Source organism: Protomyctophum bolini (genome assembly GCF_963924005.1).
Source record: "Protomyctophum bolini genome assembly, chromosome: 10".
In the NCBI taxonomy this organism is placed as follows: Eukaryota; Metazoa; Chordata; class Actinopteri; order Myctophiformes; family Myctophidae; genus Protomyctophum; species Protomyctophum bolini.
In genome coordinates, this window is record NC_137871.1 from 23972692 (window position 1) to 23993016 (window position 20325).

At 43.3% G+C, this 20325-nt stretch overlaps 1 protein-coding gene across 2 annotated transcripts in view; it reads right to left on the reverse strand.

Moving 5' to 3' along the window:
- Positions 1 to 20325, reverse strand: part of med12 (mediator complex subunit 12) — a 40874-nt gene that overhangs the window by 4530 nt on the left and 16019 nt on the right. Inside the window, exons 22-38 of one of the 2 annotated variants that reach the window (XM_080774632.1) lie at positions 20174 to 20318; positions 19643 to 19763; positions 18485 to 18595; positions 17725 to 17838; positions 16803 to 16939; positions 12572 to 12751; positions 10913 to 10984; positions 10448 to 10605; positions 8497 to 8658; positions 4575 to 4776; positions 3669 to 3778; positions 3009 to 3144; positions 2269 to 2418; positions 1341 to 1709; positions 1059 to 1212; positions 735 to 928; positions 98 to 172 (exon numbers count right to left, since the gene is read on the reverse strand). In XM_080774632.1, the coding sequence (XP_080630758.1) occupies positions 98 to 172; positions 735 to 928; positions 1059 to 1212; positions 1341 to 1709; positions 2269 to 2418; positions 3009 to 3144; positions 3669 to 3778; positions 4575 to 4776; positions 8497 to 8658; positions 10448 to 10605; positions 10913 to 10984; positions 12572 to 12751; positions 16803 to 16939; positions 17725 to 17838; positions 18485 to 18595; positions 19643 to 19763; positions 20174 to 20318 (2590 nt within the window). Of the gene's footprint in view, positions 1 to 97; positions 173 to 725; positions 929 to 1058; positions 1213 to 1340; positions 1710 to 2268; positions 2419 to 3008; positions 3145 to 3668; positions 3779 to 4574; positions 4777 to 8496; positions 8659 to 10447; positions 10606 to 10912; positions 10985 to 12571; positions 12752 to 16802; positions 16940 to 17724; positions 17839 to 18484; positions 18596 to 19642; positions 19764 to 20173; positions 20319 to 20325 lie in introns of both variants that reach the window. The other variant, XM_080774631.1, reaches the window with a different exon arrangement.

Below are 20325 nucleotides of genomic sequence, written 5' to 3' on the forward strand. Positions count from 1 at the left end.
TGATGAGATACAAATGTAGAAGCAGATCATACATGGGAAAATGTATGGCACTTTGAAAGGTTGATGTGAATTCAAACGAGAACAACTTTGCGCTTGCCTGAGATGGCTGCATGGGAGTATATGGCTGGTTGGGTGTCATCTGTCTCATCTGCTGTCCCATCATGCTCTGGTTCTGTAAAACAGAAACATCACAAGTCAGTATTACATGTTCGATTGATTCACTGCCCTCCCTAGGAATGGGAAAGACATTTTTAAATGAAGCACTGCCGTCCTTGCCTGCAAACACAGGGGTTCCCGAAACTGTCCATGCCAAGAACCAGACCCCAAACAGCCAAAGACTCAGGCCCCCATTGCAAAATAAGTATAAGCTAAAAATAACTATTATATAAGCTCAAACAAGGTTGTGCGCTTGTAGAACAGCTATTTTTGCTACTATGTTTTTAAAGATATTGACAATGACATGGATATCAGTTTGAAAGTGGTTAAACCGACTCAATAATTGTATGAATTTAACTTTTATTTAAATATTTTATTATTGTCTCCTTCATTTGTGTCTCCTTTCTAATTGGTCCCCCAGGATGCCCAGTAGTGGCCCTCAGTTTGGAAACCAGTGTGCTAAGAATCACAAGCCAGGATGTCACCTAAAAACAAGTGAGGTGCTCATGCAGATTTCAGACTAGCTAGCACTCCATATGGTCAAGTCTACTCGGTGCAGACTGACTCACCAGTCTGACCTGTAGCTGCTGGCGCAGTATCTGGCCCTGTGGTATGCTAGGCTGGGGCTTGTAGCCCATTTGGTACTGCTTGTCCAGTCCCATCATGCCAGGCATGCCAGGCATCATGGCTGGGTAGGTGGGCCGCGTGGGCATCATCTTGTTCATCTGTGGGTTCCGGTTGGGTCTGTAAGGAGCTTCTAACCCGGGACCTCCTGTTGAAGGAGAAGAGTGTAAATAAAATGTTTTTATCAAATTTAAACAAAGGAGATGATACAATGTTGCGTCTTTAGGACAATTGTGTGATATTGTTCGTGATGATGTGTATATGCTATGAAAGCTGACCTGGAGGCAGTGGCTGGTTCTGTGCGTACATGCCGATTGGCTGTTGGCCGTAGGGCACCCTCCCGTATGCGTGGTTCTGCTGCCCCATCATCAGGTCGGGCGGCATTCCTGGTCCACCATAGCCCACTCCACTTGGCGTACGGTTTACGTAGTCCTAATTATAAACAGAGACACAGAGTCATTTAACGATTGATTCATTGTTCAAGGCAGGAGCTCGAGTCCTATTAAGAAGGCCACTCCTGGTCAATTACAAAGCATAACTTGTGGATACCATGAACTGACCTCTGTCTTGCTGGCAGACTGGGCTTTCTTCTTCTTGTTGGACTTCTTCTTGCTGGAGTCTGTGGGCCCCGCGGCCACGTTCTTCTCTGGCTTCACCGCCTCCACCATCTTCTTCTCGGGCTCCTGGGAGACCGGCGTCGGTGGCTCCTCCTCCTCCGGTGGGAGGGGCAGGGGCTCCAGGTAGTAGCTGCGAGGCTTGGGCTTCAGGTGGGTGTGGTACAGCAGGAAGCGTTGCTGCTCCTCGAACTTGGTGACTTTGCGGTCTACGCGCACCGTCCCGAACCAACCCCAGGAGAGAGGGGCAGAGTGCTTCAGACCCTCAAACACGTCCCAGGGAGAGATCTTCTGCTTGGTGGACACTTGGAGGCCCTGACAGGAGACAAAGAGAGACAGAGTGTTTATTAACCGAACGGTATTGTGAACTGGAGCATCAAGGTGGTGCAGGGGTAAAGTTCCTCCGGACCACTGGGGAGCATTCCACTGCTCCTTGGTGTCTCCGGCTCAGCTGGGCGCTTCGATTAACCCAATTAAAACCAGGAAATCTGTGTAATTTTTAGATTTGAGCTAAAAAGCATAATGTTATACATTTATACTCCAAAATAGCAGATATAAACTCTTAGTGCGTCACTTTGTGCCGCACCACAAGCTTGTAGATCTGTTATTTATTAAAAATCGTAAGAATGTGTGCAAATCAAAGCGAAGGTGTTTAACTCAAATCTTTGCTTCTTGGGGGTCCATGGAAGAAAATATTTTGAGATGGAGGTCGGCGGCCAAATACATATCATTTTGAGTGTCCTTGACATGAAAAGGTTTGAGCACCTTGACATAGCTAGTGCTACATAAGTTTTCAAAACTGTTAGAAAACATTTGAAGAATCGGCCTTAGGTCTTAATGGGTTAACACAATGTGTGTGTGTATAAGCTCTCACCTCCTTCTCAAAGCCAGCTATCTTGTTGCCCTTGGTGTCTATGAGTGAGCCCTGGGGTTCGCAGGTGATGACATCACGTGTCTGTTTGGGCAGTGGCAGTAGCTGTCGAACCTTCTCCAAGCTCTCAGACTGTCGGTCGCCCAGCTCTTTCTGTGAAGTGCAAAATGACCCAAAAAATGACCCATAAATGGAGATCCCTGAAGTCATGTCAATATATGTCCATATATTGAAATGCAAATATATGTGCCCTAGTTACTTGCGCAAGCAGAGCGCGCAAGTACTAGTTTCGCCCAGGACGATATTCGATGCGTATGCACCGTCCCAGCAAATGACGTAATGACTACTTGTGCCTGATATGGCAGTGGTGCCAGATTACATACATGTATACATAGGAGCATTACCTTTAATCCTCCCGACACTAAAACATATCGTCATTACGTCACCATCGAAAACCAATTACACTCTGGCATTGGGTCCTTTAATCCACATCTTTATTACGTCATCATTGAGAGCTTGTTATACCAGTTATACGCTGATGTCATATGCTGGTACGGTGCATACACATCAAAAGTGGTGCAAAGTAACCACAGTATACCGCTAATCAACTTACAAATTACATATACACAGAGGCATTCATGAAAATATAAACTGAATGTTAGAAGTGCACAAGAGTAGCTTCAAAGCTTACAATTAGGAGTTCCTACTGTAATATATGTTCTAAGACATTGTTGAGTTCTTACCCTAAGCTTCTTGACCAGGTTCATGTAGGCCTTTTTATTCTCCTCCATGCTGCCCTGAGAGATGCTGGACATGTCAGCAGCCAGTGTGCCATTAATCAACACACTCAGCATGTCCAGTACTGTGGTAAAGAGCTCACTGACAGACACGCACAACCAGAAAAGGGCAAATTAGCATTAAACAAAAGTCAAGGAGCACCATGACACGTGATGAACAGACAATCTAGAGCTTGACACTTAACACTATTCTATGGATCCAATCTGTTGAGAAAGGGTCAAAGACAATCCAACCAAATCAGAACGCTATTTATATAATCTAGAAACAAGACAGCCAATCCAAGAACCAGAAGCGAACACATCCGATTTGCACCCACAGTTATATGCTAGATTAAAATGACTCCATCACAACCATTAGCACAGACCACAGATTAAAACAAACTCATTTTGATATCAAATTGAACACATTCATGGATTCCACAATGTCAATTGGGCCAAGTGAGAATTTTTTTTTTCTTGATGACATTTGTGGCGACTGTCAGCGAATGGTTACATTACAGATTTGGCTTTGAATGTACTCGTCTTCTATCCTACTGTATATTAACAGGGCAAAATAAAACCCAGACAAAATCAATTTCTCTTGTTTTAAGAACAAATGACACGTACTTATTGGACTGCATGTCCACTGTGCCGCTGCTGATGATGTCAAGGAGCAGAACGGCCCATTCAGTGGTCTGCTGGGTGCTGCGCTGCACAGTGTCAAACATCCCACCCACCTGGATAACACACAATATATATGTGAGAAGAGAACGACATGCAATGTAACACAGGCCTCCCACCATGAAGAGGGAGAACGCCATGCAATGTAACACAGGCCTCCCACCATGAAGAGGGAGAACGACATGCAATGTAACACAGGCCTCCCACCATGAAGAGGGAGAACGCCATGCAATGTAACACAGGCCTACGACCAGACAATAACAGGGGGATGGTGCTGTCCTCTTGTGGTCGACACATTATCCAGTCATCCAACTGGAGGCTCCTTACCAGTGTTGCCAGATTTTGTGAGAGAAATAATAACCTGGTATATGAAAACAAGCCCAAAAGAAGCGACTACAGGCCACATGAGCACTTTAAACCTATATGTTTATAGTCTATATACCGCATGCTGTGGCTATTTAAAAATAGCCGATCTACAGCTAAGCTTGTAGATCTGCCATTTTCATAAATATCATGTAAAATGGGAGAAAAGTGAAAAATAACCAATCTGGTACACGGGTCCCTCACCCCTGGCACAAAATACTTTTAGATGGGGCCATGGACAAATACATGAGGGTCCTTGACATGAAAACGTTTGAGAATCACTGGTTTAAACGACATTTAGGACCGCACCCCCACCCCCAATACATCACAGTTATAATCTATGCATGTAGATAGGCCTACAGTATATAAGCTAGAGGTGCGATTATTAGATTCATCGCGATGCCGTCATGGACGATAATTCATTCGAGTCACAAATGTCAAAGAAAAAACAAGCCCCAAAGTCGCTTATAATAAGCAGACTGTCGTTACCAGATTGAGTCTCAGCTTGAGAGCCTCGTGCATCATCTGCTTGGCCTTGCAGTCGTCCTGGTACTGGTCCTCACGCCAGTTGGTGACAATCTGCTGCACTTGGCTGTAGAGCGAAGTGAGGAGGCCCTCCCTCTGCTCGTCCTGGCCCTTCAGACACGTCAGCACCAGGGACAGGAACGGCTGCTGGCTCAGCAGAGACATACTGAGGGGACGGGGAGAGAGCACATGATGAGCACACACACAGACATAGGGAACATTATGTGAACTGAAGGATGAATGAACGGTCACAGCATATGCTTAGTAAATTGAGGGGCGCTCTTATCAATATACAATTATACATCATCTCATGAACAACTGAATTTATGTGATTGGTTAGCCGATTTGCACGTCTACATAACGTAAAGTTTCCTTTCATTGTCAATGGCATTTAATGTTTGTTTTATTTCTGTCATATTTCAGGCACATCATACTATCATCATCATCATTATCATCATCATCATGATTCATCATATCATCATACTAAAATTCAGTCAATGTCTGTCTGTCTGTCTGTGTGTGTGTGTCAGAAACACCGCCGTAGCTCCTCACTGCCTGCACCAATCGCTCCCATTGACCATAATAATATGGAGGTCTTAATGAAGCACTTAATAATAATTAATAATGAATTTATTCGTGAATTAAAAATGTGAAAACGCACCCAGGGCACAGTACCCCCCGCAGCCACACGGGTAAGGGCTAGTATGACAAATTCTCTTTTCATTGTCAATGGCAAATGTGAGACGTGACGGGACGAAAAGCTGTATAGGATGAATATATGAAGTCAAAATATATAATTGGGAGCATTTGTGTGAGTGAAAATACGGTAATCTAACTTTAACTGCATGTGACAGAACAGAACAGAACGCATGTCAAGTTGTAAACGCTGGTGTAGCAAGAACATTACAGGTTGTTTTCTTGACTTTTCCTCTTGGTAGAGACGAGAAGAGTCATACAGGAATGCACAGCTGGCAAACAGTGCAGCAAATGTGTATTGAACAGTTTAAAATATCCGGAATCAATACATATTTATCAACAGTAAACCTGATGTGATGGATGCATACATCACAAGCCATGGCCACTGTAAAAGAAGTGGGTACATGGCATATTATACACCGTCCAGTAAACCACTGGTAGTGATAGCATGACATTAACACAAATGAAAAGGTGCACCCGTCCCTATGACAGAGTTGGCCAAGATCTACTTATACCTAGCCATCAATCTAGCTAGACTGCTGTTGTACTATAGCGGTAAATACTAGTATGTGAATATGTTTGACTTTGCATTTCCTGAATTCCACAGTTCAAGATGATTCCGGCCTCTTGAACATCTTGAGTCCCATTAACAAGGTGATAAACACATGCAGTATTACATAATTTGTCGCTCTGCGCCCTTTCATATTATGGAAGCCGTGCTGAACGCACACAAATATGGCATACCACGTTCCTGCACATTTTAGCATTGGGGAAGTGTCCATATGTTAATTATATTCGCTTTGCGCAATTTGCTATTAAGCCCCTTGACCTAAAAACACACTGATTAGACCTGGTTCTGACCACCTCTTAAATGCAAAAAGCAAGGTTTGATTTTACACAAGAGCGATCTCTGCGCTGCTCAGCAGTGTTGCCATGTCTGTTTATTATAAGCGACTTTGGGCTTCTTTTTCTGTAAAGTTGCTTGTAAATATTGGTAGTTGTGCATGGTTGCTTCTCTTGTTTCTTATTTGGGCTTTTCTCCTATAGTCCATGCGCCCAGAACACAGTGACATTGCCATGTCAAGACCCCCAGATGAATGCATTTTCCCAAATAAGGACCCTAATCCAAAAATATTGTGGGCCAGTGACCCCCATGACAGATTTGTGTTTTTAAATGTTTCAATAAAATGTTTCAAAAATATTCCACAATTGTCACTTTTTTCCAACATTCCTTTTGAAAATAGCAGATCTAACTAGTGATCGACCGATATGGTTTTTGGCCGATATTTCCGATCACCGATTAGTGGAGAATCAAAAAGCCCGATAGCCGATATTATGACCGATATTAATTTAAGTAAAAAAATGGAGAACATTTATTGCTTATAAAAAGTTAGTGCAAGAAGCACCAACATCGTTTTCAGTAACAACCCCCCCCCCATCAAATGCAGCTTTAATTTAGTGCAAACATGTACTGTAGCAGAATATGGAACATAGTGCTGTATGAAGTGCAGGCACAGGCTTAAAACATTTATTTAAAAAGAAATCAGGGAAAAATAATCATTTTATTTATCCAAATTGGTGATCTACAAGCCCACAGCACATTGCAGCATGACATGTTGAGAGCTTGTAGATCTGCTGCCCAAACTCCCCAAAGCCATGTGACCTTGTTGTTTTTACTCCACCACTGAAATTTGCCACTTTCAAGATCATAATTTTATAGCAATACAAGACAATAGCCTTGTATGTCTCAAAACACTGGCCTACCGTTACATTATTGTCAACTAAATACATATGAATTAGAAATTAAGACAAATATTGACAATGCTACTGATTGGTTCATTCTTCATTGGCTTGCAGTTAGTTATTGCACATAGCCAAAATGCAATAATAATAATAATAGGCTGGTCAGGATGGGGGGGAAAAGTTGTCCTTTTAGAAAACATTCAGTTGGCTCGCATGCATGCACGTACACACACACACAGTCACACACGCAGCATACGCGCACGCACGCACGCACGCACACACGCACACACGCACCCACGCACACACGCACACACTACTCCTCCGTGTTAGACACGCAGCTAAGCTATATACATCTCCTTACGACCGTACTCTACCGGATTTTCAATGAGAGTGGAGTGGTTGTTGTACTTTTTTGCGCATTTATGACAAAATATAATAATCGGCCGTTTTTTTTCGATTATTAACTTTTACCACCGATACCGATATTAATAAAAAACATGAATATCGAAGCCGATAATCGGCCGTGGCCGATTATCGGTCGATCACTAGATCTAACCACCTCATACATTGACGTTTCGCCAATGGGCTTTGACCTTTTTAGATATCATCTATATGGAATTGTCAACAGCAAGATTGCACGGAGCGAAATAAGTAAACATTGATATTTGGTCTGATATTGCAGATATGGTTAAGGACATGATTTAGTCATTATTATTTATTTATTTTTCCCTATTGCACAGTGGTAGGAGTCCTGACATTTTGTGACATCTTTTGGTCCTGGGGGGAGGGGTGGGTGGGATTGTCTGTTTGTTTTTGTGTTCCTTTCTTTTGCTGTTTTCATATGTTTTGTTTTCTTTATTTTATTTCATTCATGTTGTTAACATGACGTGATTTTTTGTCTTAAATAAAAAACAATTGATACCAAAAAAAAGAAAATAGCAGATCTACCAGCTCACAATGCATCACGACGTGCTTGTAAATGGGCACCAGTGCAACATTGGCACAAAGGAGGGTGAGAACTTGTCGGTTTAAAGATCTATAGTCAAATAACATTCTGCACAGCACATTCTATACATTCTTTAAAACTATGAACTCTGACTGCATGCATGGGGATAAGGGCTCGAAATTGCGAGCGTTTTTGTCGCAAATGCGCCTGAATTTGAATCTGTGCGATCTAAAAATATAATTGGGAGCACCAGTGCCACTGCAAATCATTGCTGTAGACTCTACAGCACCCATGACTAATTCAAGGCCAGTTTGCGCACGCCACGGGTGTCGGAGAGCGCATCTTACCGTGCTCATAATTGCAAAATGACCACATGGCCACTCCTCCATCTCTTAAAATCTGTCATATTATATGTCATATGACGTTCATAATGGGGCTCCAAGTCTATTATGGAAAATACAAACATGATAAAACAAGGATGGGGTGGAAGACGCAACGCACCTCTTCTGTTTCTGCCGGTCCCTCTCCTTGCGTGTGGACGAACCCAGGTGTTGCCCCTTCTCCAGCTCCTCCCCGGCTGCCTTCAGCACATGGCCTTGCACCGAGGTGGGCAGTTTGGCTATCAGTGGAGCCACCAGCCACACACCAGAGCGCTCTGACGAACTGCACCACAAATGAAAAGTCTTACTAACGGTACAGTAGAAGCAAAACCAAGCAGACAGGATTTAAGTTAAGTTAGCCACTTTTAAGTTGACCCTATATAGTTAGTTGACCGGGTTACATGGGGTCTATACTTGGTGGTTCCCTTGTTTTTTCCCCCCTCTACACCAAATCTCTTTGCTGGAAAAAATACATCTAGAAGTAAATCTTGAAAATCTGCCTGCGAACGTTTGCACCAAGAGGCTATATGGTTTAAGGAGTAGTTCACCCAAACAAAATATAATTTATTATGAATTTGAGATTTGTTTGTTTTTGTGGCATTCCTGAGACTCAGTATGATGACCAGGTCATCGGTCAATAGGAGACTCAGTATGATGACCGGGTCATCGGTCAATAGGAGACTCAGTATGATGACCAGGTCATCGGTCAATAGGAGACTCAGTATGACCGGGTCATCGGTCAATAGGAGACTCAGTATGATGACCGGGTCATCGGTCAATAGGAGACTCAGTATGATGACCGGGTCATCGGTCAATAGGAGACTCAGTATGATGACCGGGTCATCGGTCAATAGGAGACTCAGTATGATGACCGGGTCATCGGTCAATAGGAGACTCAGTATGATGACCGGGTCATCGGTCAATAGGAGACTCAGTATGATGACCAGGTCATCGGTCAATAGGAGACTCAGTATGATGACCAGGTCATCGGTCAATAGGAGACTCAGTATGATGACCAGGTCATCGGTCAATAGGAGACTCAGTATGATGACCGGGTCATCGGTCAATAGGAGACTCAGTATGATGACCAGGTCATCGGTCAATAGGAGACTCAGTATGATGACCAGGTCATCGGTCAATAGGAGACTCAGTATGATGACCAGGTCATCGGTCAATAGGAGACTCAGTATGATGACCAGGTCATCGGTCAATATGAGACTCAGTATGATGACCAGGTCATCGGTCAATAGGAGACTCAGTATGATGACCAGGTCATCGGTCAATAGGAGACTCAGTATGATGACCAGGTCATCGGTCAATAGGAGACTCAGTATGACCGGGTCATCGGTCAATATGAGACTCAGTATGATGACCGGGTCATCGGTCAATAGGAGACTCAGTATGATGACCAGGTCATCGGTCAATAGGAGACTCAGTATGATGACCGGGTCATCGGTCAATAGGAGACTCAGTATGACCGGGTCATCGGTCAATATGAGACTCAGTATGATGACCAGGTCATCGGTCAATAGGAGACTCAGTATGATGACCAGGTCATCGGTCAATAGGAGACTCAGTATGATGACCGGGTCATCGGTCAATAGGAGACTCAGTATGATGACCGGGTCATCGGTCAATATGAGACTCAGTATGATGACCAGGTCATCGGTCAATAGGAGACTCAGTATGATGACCGGGTCATCGGTCAATAGGAGACTCAGTATGATGACCAGGTCATCGGTCAATAGGAGACTCAGTATGATGACCAGGTCATCGGTCAATAGGAGACTCAGTATGACCGGGTCATCGGTCAATATGAGACTCAGTATGATGACCGGGTCATCGGTCAATATGAGACTCAGTATGATGACCGGGTCATCGGTCAATAGGAGACTCAGTATGATGACCGGGTCATCGGTCAATAGGAGACTCAGTATGCCGCAAACAAAAACAAAAAAACAATCTCCATGAATTCATGGGCTTCATGGGATGTGAAATGGATGGAAAATAAATCAATTTAAGATCCATAGTGACTTGAGACTGGTATAGAATGACACAAGAAAGAAACAGACCTCAAGATAGGCTTCATCTTGGTGCCGTTATTGTTGGATGCGGAGCCGGCTGTGCCCGTGGCTCCGTTCCCTGAGGGGTTGCTGGAGTTCATCTCAGCTGATTTCTGGAACACCTCGATGGTGGCCTTGGCTATGTTCTCTAGAAGAGAGTACAGCTCCTGTCCAAGGAAACATGTGCATACGCACACACAAACAATGATCATATTACAATCACACAGTATTCCATTCATGTCTTTGCACACCTTGTAGGTTTGTATTTATAAATGCTGCCATTTTGGCCAGAATTTGTTCGAAAAAGAGATCCTTGGACTCAAGTGACACCAATCAAACAACATCTTTTACCAAATATAGTATAAATACAGTGTATTGCAGTTCAAAAAGACAACACTGTTATATATATACAGCCTTAAATTCATACACAAAATACATTATGGTTAGGTACATGACAAGTAGGTTGGGACTTACATTGGTAGTGCTCTGCTTGATCATCAGCTGCAGCTCTAGGGACGACTGTCTCATCGTCCATTGGTCCATGTTCTACAGCAAGGAAACAGAGCATTAACGTTAGACTCATAATCTCTCGTGCTGCTTTTTTCAAGGAATGCCGTGATTTATAGAAGCCGTAAAATAAGCAACGGTTTTGTAGCGCCATCCTCATGCAACAGTCTGTACACCGCAGCTATCAACAACACTGCTGTGTCCCCACCAGAAGAGGGCAGCAGTACTTCACAAGTCCATACAATCGACAAAGACATTTCAATTTTCAATAACCGTGACAGAATGCATGTGTGGGTTGTCGCTTGATGAGAGTGTGATGAGAGGGTTCACTGGGTTGCCTGGTCACTCAGCGAGTTAGTTAACAGAACATATGCTCCTAGTGAGCTCTCCATCTCTCTCTACAGTCTCCTGACTGAAAAATAATACTCCTTTAAAAAAAAAGACAGATGATGGGAAATGGTCAAAGCATGACAATCTTTACTGAACTTTACAGGTCCTAGTCTATTCCTTTTCAACCTGGTATCCCTATTTTGGGCATGTCATTATAGGGCGAAACTTTAAAAAAGGACAAGGAAAAGACCCAATGCTCAAGCCTAAACAGACCATTTAGCATAGTAGCATTAACATCAAAGAAAGGATTCAAGAAAATTAAAGTAGTATTGACTACAGCAAACCATGTTTCATTTTTGAGGGGCGCTACAGTAGCTATGCCCAGCTTTGAGTGGTTGTGTAAACACAAACATTGAAGACAAAAGTGTGTAAACAAAACATTGAAGACAAAAGTTGGCCGGTGTGATTGGTTGAGAATGAGACGATGCATGATGACGTATGATTATAAGAGCGCCCCTCACTTCACACAGGTGTGATTTTAGAGGGGCGCTAGCCCCTCCTATATCCAGCTTTTGATGCGTGTGCACAAACATAAAAATTTCCATTGACAATGAATGGACAATTTTACTGACAGATAATATAAAGCAAAAAATAGACAGTGTATTTTACGTCATGATGATGTACGATAAGAGCACCCCTCACACGGGTGTGATTTCTTATTCTGTATACTGTACAGTTTCCCTTATTTTCTAACCATGTATATAATGATTTACTTTTTTGCATAGAAGTGTGTTCTGGGTCAGCACATCCTCTTAGCAGACTTTGTATTGACCTGTACTTTCGTTGAACTGTACCCATTCTACAAACTGGTCAATCACAAATGGTCTCCTAAGTGGCCGTGGTTTGCAGACAGATGTCTGAGGGGCGCTAGCCCCTCCTATGTCCAGCTTTTGATGTGTGTGCCCACAAACTTTGTCCTACAAACATTAAAATGCCATTGACTGGACAATTTTTAGTGTTTGTGTAAACACAAATATTGCTTAACACAAACATTGATGACAAAGGTGAGGACGCAAATTGTAATTGGCTGGAATGAGATGATGTATGATGATAAGAGCGCCCCTCACTTATATACAAGTGAAAAAGTGGACAGTGAGCGGCAGTCCTTTATTTTATACTGGTCCATTCATGGTCTTCTCCAACACATCTGTCGACCAAGTCTTCCAAGTCTGTTTATTATTATTATTATTATAATAAGGGACCCCCCCCCCCAATGGTGACTCTTCCTTCCCGCACCTGTAAGATGCGTTTGATGCGTTGCCTCTGAGGGTTGTCCCCGTCGTCGCTGTCCAGCTGGCGGTGTGGGTAGCAGATGAGCTGCAGCAGTCGCTGGGCCTGGATGTTGTTCAGCACGGGGTCCTGCAGGGCACTGCTGTCCTCGGCCAGGGACTTCAGACAGCGCTCACCCACCCACTCCTGGAGGACAGGACACAGAGAGAGAGAGAGAGAGAGAGAGAGAGAGAGAGGCATGGGTTAAAGTAAAAAAAAATCTCACGGCAGAAAATGTGCGATTTGTGAATAAGTGTTGAAAGGAGCCCCCAACCTATCCACTTAAAGGCGCAGTGAAATGAAAAAGACGTTTTTCACACTTTTAGACCATATCCGTGGTCATCATATGGGCATACCTAACAATGGCTGCCAAAAAAATGGGAAAATTCTCATTTCTGTGTGTTTTTATATCAAAGGTCCATAAAAACGATTGTATTATTTATTTATTAAAACGAAAACGTGCTGCGTGATGACGTGTAGAGATACACATCGATAAAATCCAATAAAAATGAAGCTCACCCGTTTAATTCCCCATATCTGCGCATCCATGCAACACAGCTGCTTCCGATTACAGATTACTCCGTTATTATTTCCATTCAAGATAACATTGTATTACTCGGTTTCAACTTAATCATCACGCTAAAATATGTTTCTGAAAACATTATAGGGTAGAAATAAGCCACGTAACAGTAAACTGGTTGTGCTGGGCGACCGTCTGATTTGTAAACAAACACACACCACGCTGTAGCGCATAGCAGAGCTACCGTCCCTAGCTACCGTCCCATCGCCTGAAGGGATGCGACACTCTGATTGGTTCAGAAACTTCAGACCGGTGTTTCATGTGGAAACACCATTTTCATGTTGTTCACCATTTCCGTTTCACTGCGCCTTTAATACTTTCAGTGCCATTGGCGAAGACCTTTGTCAATTGAAGCCTAATTTTGATACTGACGCTTAGTGCCATTGGCGACGATCTAAGTCAATTGTGCTTTTATAGTGCATTCGATCGAGCGACCCATAATGCTACTCACGTTAGCCGGTTAGCTAGCTGTGTTAGCACAACACTGGAACGTCCATTTTAGATCGCCGTCGCCATAATAATCCATTTCTTTCAAACGCCTGTATCTCATATTCCTTGTCCCAGATGGCATTTTTGGTCAAAACAACGTTTCTTTGACGGCACAGATCTGACGATGTGGAGCTCCCCAGAGCTCAATAAGGCCGGCCCAGCTCCGTGTAGATTCCAAGTTTAGGTCTACTGCTAACTGACCGGAAATGGCGGCTTTTCAAAATAAGAGCTCAAATTTCAAAAATGCTGGCGTGAATTAGATCCTAATTTTTCAATAAATGCTAGCAGGCAATGGTTAATTAACACAATATGTAAAATGATGTTTTTAGTCATGCTGTTCCAACGAGGCTGTAATCGTTGCTTTAATATGAAACACACGAGGGGAGCTTGTAGATACAACATGCTTCCATAGACTACATACTGGCTTCTATGGAATCCAAATAAGTGAAATCAGTCATGGCAACTGAGAACTTTATGTAGAAAAGTGGGGAGGTGAGCAAGTACTCAGTGAGTACAATTTCAGATTTGTTCCTGGCTCTAGGAACTGAGTTAAGGAATCTTATTTCATTTCATGCATCGCCGGCTCCCAAGTTAAGCCTGAGCCAAAGTATAATGAAAACTCGTGACTCATGCCAAACAAGCCAACCACAGTTGAGTTGTGATAAAAACAACACAGGCCAGGGGTGACTTGTGCCTCGCACTACAAATAGAACCTTGCATGCCTGCAGCGTGATATCACTGTAATACAGATCATGATTTTTCCACATCAGACCTCTAGGACATTTGCATGTCTCTGGTGTTGGTACTAATCTGTACGTCACATCGTCAGTGATATCTGCCTTTATAAAATAATTGTATTGCTTGTCAAAACAACTTACAACAATTCCTTATTACATCCTCCAGTAAATCCAAAACGCCAGATAGCTAAAGCAGGCAAACTTAAGAAAACCTGCCGATTCACGAGTATGCTAGAGACTTAGTTGCATCCCAAAAACAAAGCAATATCCAACACTATGATGAAGCAAAAGTATATACGTGTATTAGTTAGCATTGATGCGCTTGTTTTCCTAAAAAGCTGTGAGCTGAGAAACGGGGCCTAGACTTAGATACCGTAAATCCTCTTTTAGGAACCCGGGCTATTATTTGTCTCAACCGATCAAGATACCGGGCTTTTATTGGAAGGAGGCAGCTATAAGAAGGAGGCCCGTATTTCTACTTTTCAAACTGATCATAATGAACAAATCACATTTTGGGTCAGTTAGAACACAGTAAAATGTATTGGGCTCATGTAGCCTATTGAAACCAAGTCCTCGTGAAATATTGAACAGTGCAGTTGCAGGTGCTCCATGGTCATTTTAACTGTTTTTCCATTATTGGCATATTGCCTATGGTAAATACCATAATAACATCAACACATCAATTTAACTTGAATAACCAATGTCATTATCATTTGAAGCTATATGATTCCCTTCTTTCATATGACATGAAAAACATAAAAATACAATGGCAGTCCCTCAGTCAAATCTGGTCACATTCACAAATATACCGGTATATAACTTCAACTGAGATAGACTACCACAGTACTGTGGTAAAGTTCTACAGTTAGGCTACTGACAAGTTCAGATGCAAATAATAACATAAAAATAAAATGTATGATAGGCTATTTCATATACCGGTAATATCAAATCAGAACAGTGCAATACTGCAGTGCTTCAACGGGAGGGAGAGAGAGAGAGAGAGAGAGAGAGAGAGAGAGAGAGACGTAACGCGCGTGAGAGAGAGAGAGAAAGAAAGACGTAACGTGCGTGAGAGAGAGAGAGAGACGTGTTAGAGAGAACGTCAGAGAGAGAGAGAGAGAGAGAGAGAGAGAGAGAGAGAGAGAGAGAGAGGGTGCGTTCGGAAATAGCGCACTGAGCCCACTGTGCAATGCAAACTAATAGGCGAGTGCCCTCCGGTGTGATATTTCCGAACTCGCCCAGAGAGACTAACAGCATATGCTAACAGCATACCGGTGGTACGTTCGTTCCATAAAATGAGAGATCCACAAGGCGCATGGGGCTGCGCCAGGCTGCAAAACCCCCCATGAGCTCATCGATCTGCCGTTTATCGAACCAACGTTCGTTGCATGAAGGGCAGACCTGTGGGGGCTCTCTCCCGAAGTTAACTTTGTTGTTGTATTGTGTGCGAGCCGAGCAGCGCGGCCACGGCATCTGGACAGTGGACGCTGACGTGACAGGCAGGCACAGCCAGCCAGAGCAGCGAAAGTAACAGATACGGCACTTGGGGGAAAAAAAGCACAAAAAACCCCGGCTCATAAAAGGAGGCCGGAATGTATTACTTAATTCAACACCATCACCGGTGATTAATAGGGGCCCGGTAATTAATAGAAAGGAGGAGTTTATTGGAGGATTTACGGTAAGTCTGGTATTCAAGGAGTATCCTGGCTATAGGGTCACTGCTGCAGGAGTAAGAGACAGCTTTTGTTTTGCGACTATGAGAAACTAGTTAATTATTTATTACAAGTGGACAGGCAGGGAAAGCCTGTCAGTCCATCTGTATGCTCTGCTGAAGTAACATGGATGTTGTGTGAATGTTACAGCGCTGTAAACAAATATTTACATTATCATTTAATATTGCGTCTGAGTCAAGGTATTATCCGATCTTTTGAGAGTTTAAATTTCACTAGAATATTAGATTGAACTCCATAAATTATTATCAAGGATGTCCACATCAGGTACTATCTATTCTAGAGACTCGAATCCCAATTTCCCAATGTATAGCTCGGTCGGTAAAGCTCTCGCCTTCAGACCACAACGTCATGGATTCGATAACTCAGCATATGAGCAGCACGGCTTGGGATGATGTGGCAAGTCGTGCGGTTAAATACTGGGAGCTGATGGTAGGTGTGGCGCTACACCTCAGGTTAAGTACTGGGAGCTGATGGTAGGTGTGGCTCTACACAGCAATCCATCTCCAAGAAGTGTAGGACATCGTAACAGGGATAGACTCCCGCGTTCTCGGCTGATACCGACAAAAGCCTGCCTGACCTACATCCATCCCAATAATAAATCCCACTAGGTGTGTGTGTGTGTGTGTGTGTGTGTGTGTGTGTGTGGATATCCTCCTCACCTGCTGGCAGATGCTCTTCAGAACATACTTTGCATACACATCCAGGCTAGCCGTCTCTATGGAGACGGTGCGTCCTCCGGATATGTCATCGAGGCAAGCGGGATGAGACAGCCCTGATCCCCTCAGCTCTGCATCACCTACGACAATATGAAGAACACATGGAACGTCCTGTTCTGTATACCATGTGATGGAACAATATGGAGAACACATGGAACGTCCTGTTCTGTATACCATGTGTTGGAACAATATGGAGAACACATGGAACGTCCTGTTCTGTATACCATGTGATGGAACAATATGGAGAACACATGGAACGTCCTGTTCTGTATACCATGTGATGGAACAATATGCAGTGGTAGAAACTTAAGTACTCAGTGGTAATACTGTACTTAAAGACACCGAAAACAGGAAGTGCCCTAACCCAGTATGAGTGGGACTATATAATATTAAACAGTACTATGTATTCATTTGTTTGTCAAGACCACAGAAATGATGTTATAAACTGCCAGACAAATTAGAATTGTCGTTGAACACTGGAACATAGGAATACAAATGACATTCCCGTTTTGTTTTGTTTTTAAGTTGCACAGGGCAATATGACAAACATAAATATACAAAAAATACTTTAAACTTTTTTTTTTAACTAAAAAGTAAAAAAGAAAAAAGCAAGCTCACAACACGTCGCGATTTGTTGTGAGCTTGTAGATCTGCTATTTCCACAATTTTTGTTTTATATATGATATTCTTCTACATGGGAACGAACGATTATGCAAAATGATTTGTGATTTTCTCAAGTAATTGACACTAGACTATGTAATAATTGTGACAGGCCTGATTCTGATTCCCACTTTTACCCAAGTAAACAAAGTAGTTCTTCCAGCGACATGCTCAATAATACAACAGTAGAAAAGAAGAGCCGTACCCAACATGAAGACAGCCTTGAGGACTGCAAATACTGCTCCCACAACGATGCTGTTCTGGGAGGCAGCCAGCAGGTGGCGATCACACGACGACCGGATGCCGACTGGAGATTTCTCTGCAACCGAAATCAGCCATGAATCAGCACAGCAGTGTGAAGGGGGCAAAATTAAATGACACCGTTTTCTTCCAGGTGGCTACACAAACAAGTGGACATGTGGCGTATATCGCCGTTGCTGACCAGGAAACCTTGTACAACGTCCAATCCCCGTTACTTTTATGGACATGGAAAAGAAAATATGTTCTGTGTTCCAAAGGCTCCAATGTAGTTGGTATTTAGCCTCAAACTCGTTACTACTTTTCATTCGTTAAATGTTTATAAAACAAACAGACCACTTCCACTTACGGTAATTTATTTTTTATAGCAGATCTAGAACCTCACTGTGAGCTTGTAGATCAGCTATTTAACTAACTCTAACTTTTGTACAACACCGTTGTATGTCAAAGTATTAACCTATCAAAACTGGGAATATGTGTCATTCTTTATTTTAGCGTTGGCTGTTCATAAATAGCAGATTTACAAGCTGGCAGCGCGGAAGGGTAAATCTGCTATTCTTTTTTTTTACATTTTTGAAAAATCGTGAAGGTGCGAGAATCGTCCTTGAGTCATAAAAAGTTTAAATATTGAGATACAAGGTTTCTTCCCGACCGACAGCGATGGTTATGTGTGCAAATGTGCACAACAACAGGTTGTGTTTTGCTACCTGACTTGGCACCGTCTTGGGGGACTGGGTTGCGCTGGGGCGTCTTGAAAAGGTGCAGCAAGATCCTGCAGGTGAGCCTGGCTCCTGGCTCAGAGTCCTGTTCACTGCAGGCTGCATGGGGGTGACATAGCACATAAACAAACAGACATTAGAGTTGTGAGTGTTGTCAGTGCACACGGCCCGAATTCACCTTTTTCCTCCTCCTTTCTCAAGCAGGCAAGGCAAATCGAATAGCTAAATTTAGACCAAAACCAAGTGGCATTTTTCACAGAACCAATATGAAAGCCATAACAAAAGCATCTGCCATATAACAGCACTTGTGACATTTGGTATGCGGTAATGGCGCAATAAAATCGGGCAGACCTCAACCAAACAGCGTGGCTGAATCGGGGCTTTGTCTCCAAGCTGGGAAACGCTACAGTAATGGTGGGTGGGGAGAGAGGAGGGGGGAGAAAGGCAGGTTTGTGGCCAGCACACAGTGTACACATAGTCACCATGGACCCACATCAAACAGGGTTGTGTTTACTCTCTTCTCATATGAAGGTAATGCATTACATAGCCTGGTATTCCTTCAAAGGGCTAGCAGACAGGCTGTGGCAGACTGTTAACTCATTTATAACATGCTGGTGACTGGGAAAGTATAAATATAGATGTTGTGAAGTTAACCGACTAAGTCAAAACTGTAATGCGGGTGTTACTGTGGACTGTTTAGCTACTAAAGCACACGGCGAATAGCAACAATAGCTGATGAAGCTCGCAATGCGCCACGACGAGTAGCTAGAAACACATTCCTTTAGAATGCATCACTAGAAACAGGTGGTCAGCCAAATCATCGTTTTGTTTTCCTATGATACGTTAGTGCTCTCCTCCCTTGTGGCTTGTCTTTAAAGTGTTTTATAGACACATGAAAGTGTCAACATTTTCAGCGTGGAATTGTACCACCAGTCAGTACTTTAACCAAGAGTGCCAAGTACAGCGGTAGTGCTGCAACAACAACACAGCCCCTGTTTGCCAAGGGCTTTCTGAAGCGTCTGCCTCTGTAGAGAAACCTCGCTGTGATCGTCCCTCAAGACGGGAGCAGCAGCACAAAGCTTTCTCATTATTACTCAACTTGTTTTGTTGACTCATAATGGAGACCCGAGAGACCCTGCGACTTACCGGCATTCAGCAGGGAGGGGATAGCTACACACCGAACCAAGTCCTCCAGGAGCAGGCACTGTCTAGCGATGAGGATGGCGACGAAGGTTGCCAGCGAGTCATGGAAGGACAGATCACTCACCTTCAGAACGGCAGGAAGACAACAGATCAGCTTTACAAAATGCCTTGTATGTAGTTTGGTGCATAACCCAGTGTTTATGTTGTCCACAAATTAACAAACATCGGAAGAACTCAAATAGAGACGGACGGCTAAGCTAGTGAGCTGCATGGCAAAGACTTAATTTAAAACAAAGGGATTTCGTTTATCCAAAATTATATTATATGATGGACGGTAGATATGCTCTATAAACATTAAATTCAACCAATAAGGAGTGTCCCAGCCACTCAAAACGGAAATCCCAGCCACTCAAAACGGAAAATGTAAAAAAGAAAGAAAAACTAATACCCCCAAGTACAAGTCCTCCATAATAATTATACACACAACGTGAGCCAGGTGTAAGGTTTTCTTTTGTATTTCTCTAGGGCACTTACATCTACATTACACAGTAAGTCGTTGAAGCCACAGTTTCCGTTGTTGGAGGAACAGCAGAGGGCTTTGAGGATTCCCAGCCACTCGGCACTGAGAGAGCGACAGTAAGCCGTCAGCTCTGCACACAGGATCCCAATGTCGTTCACTCTGGAGA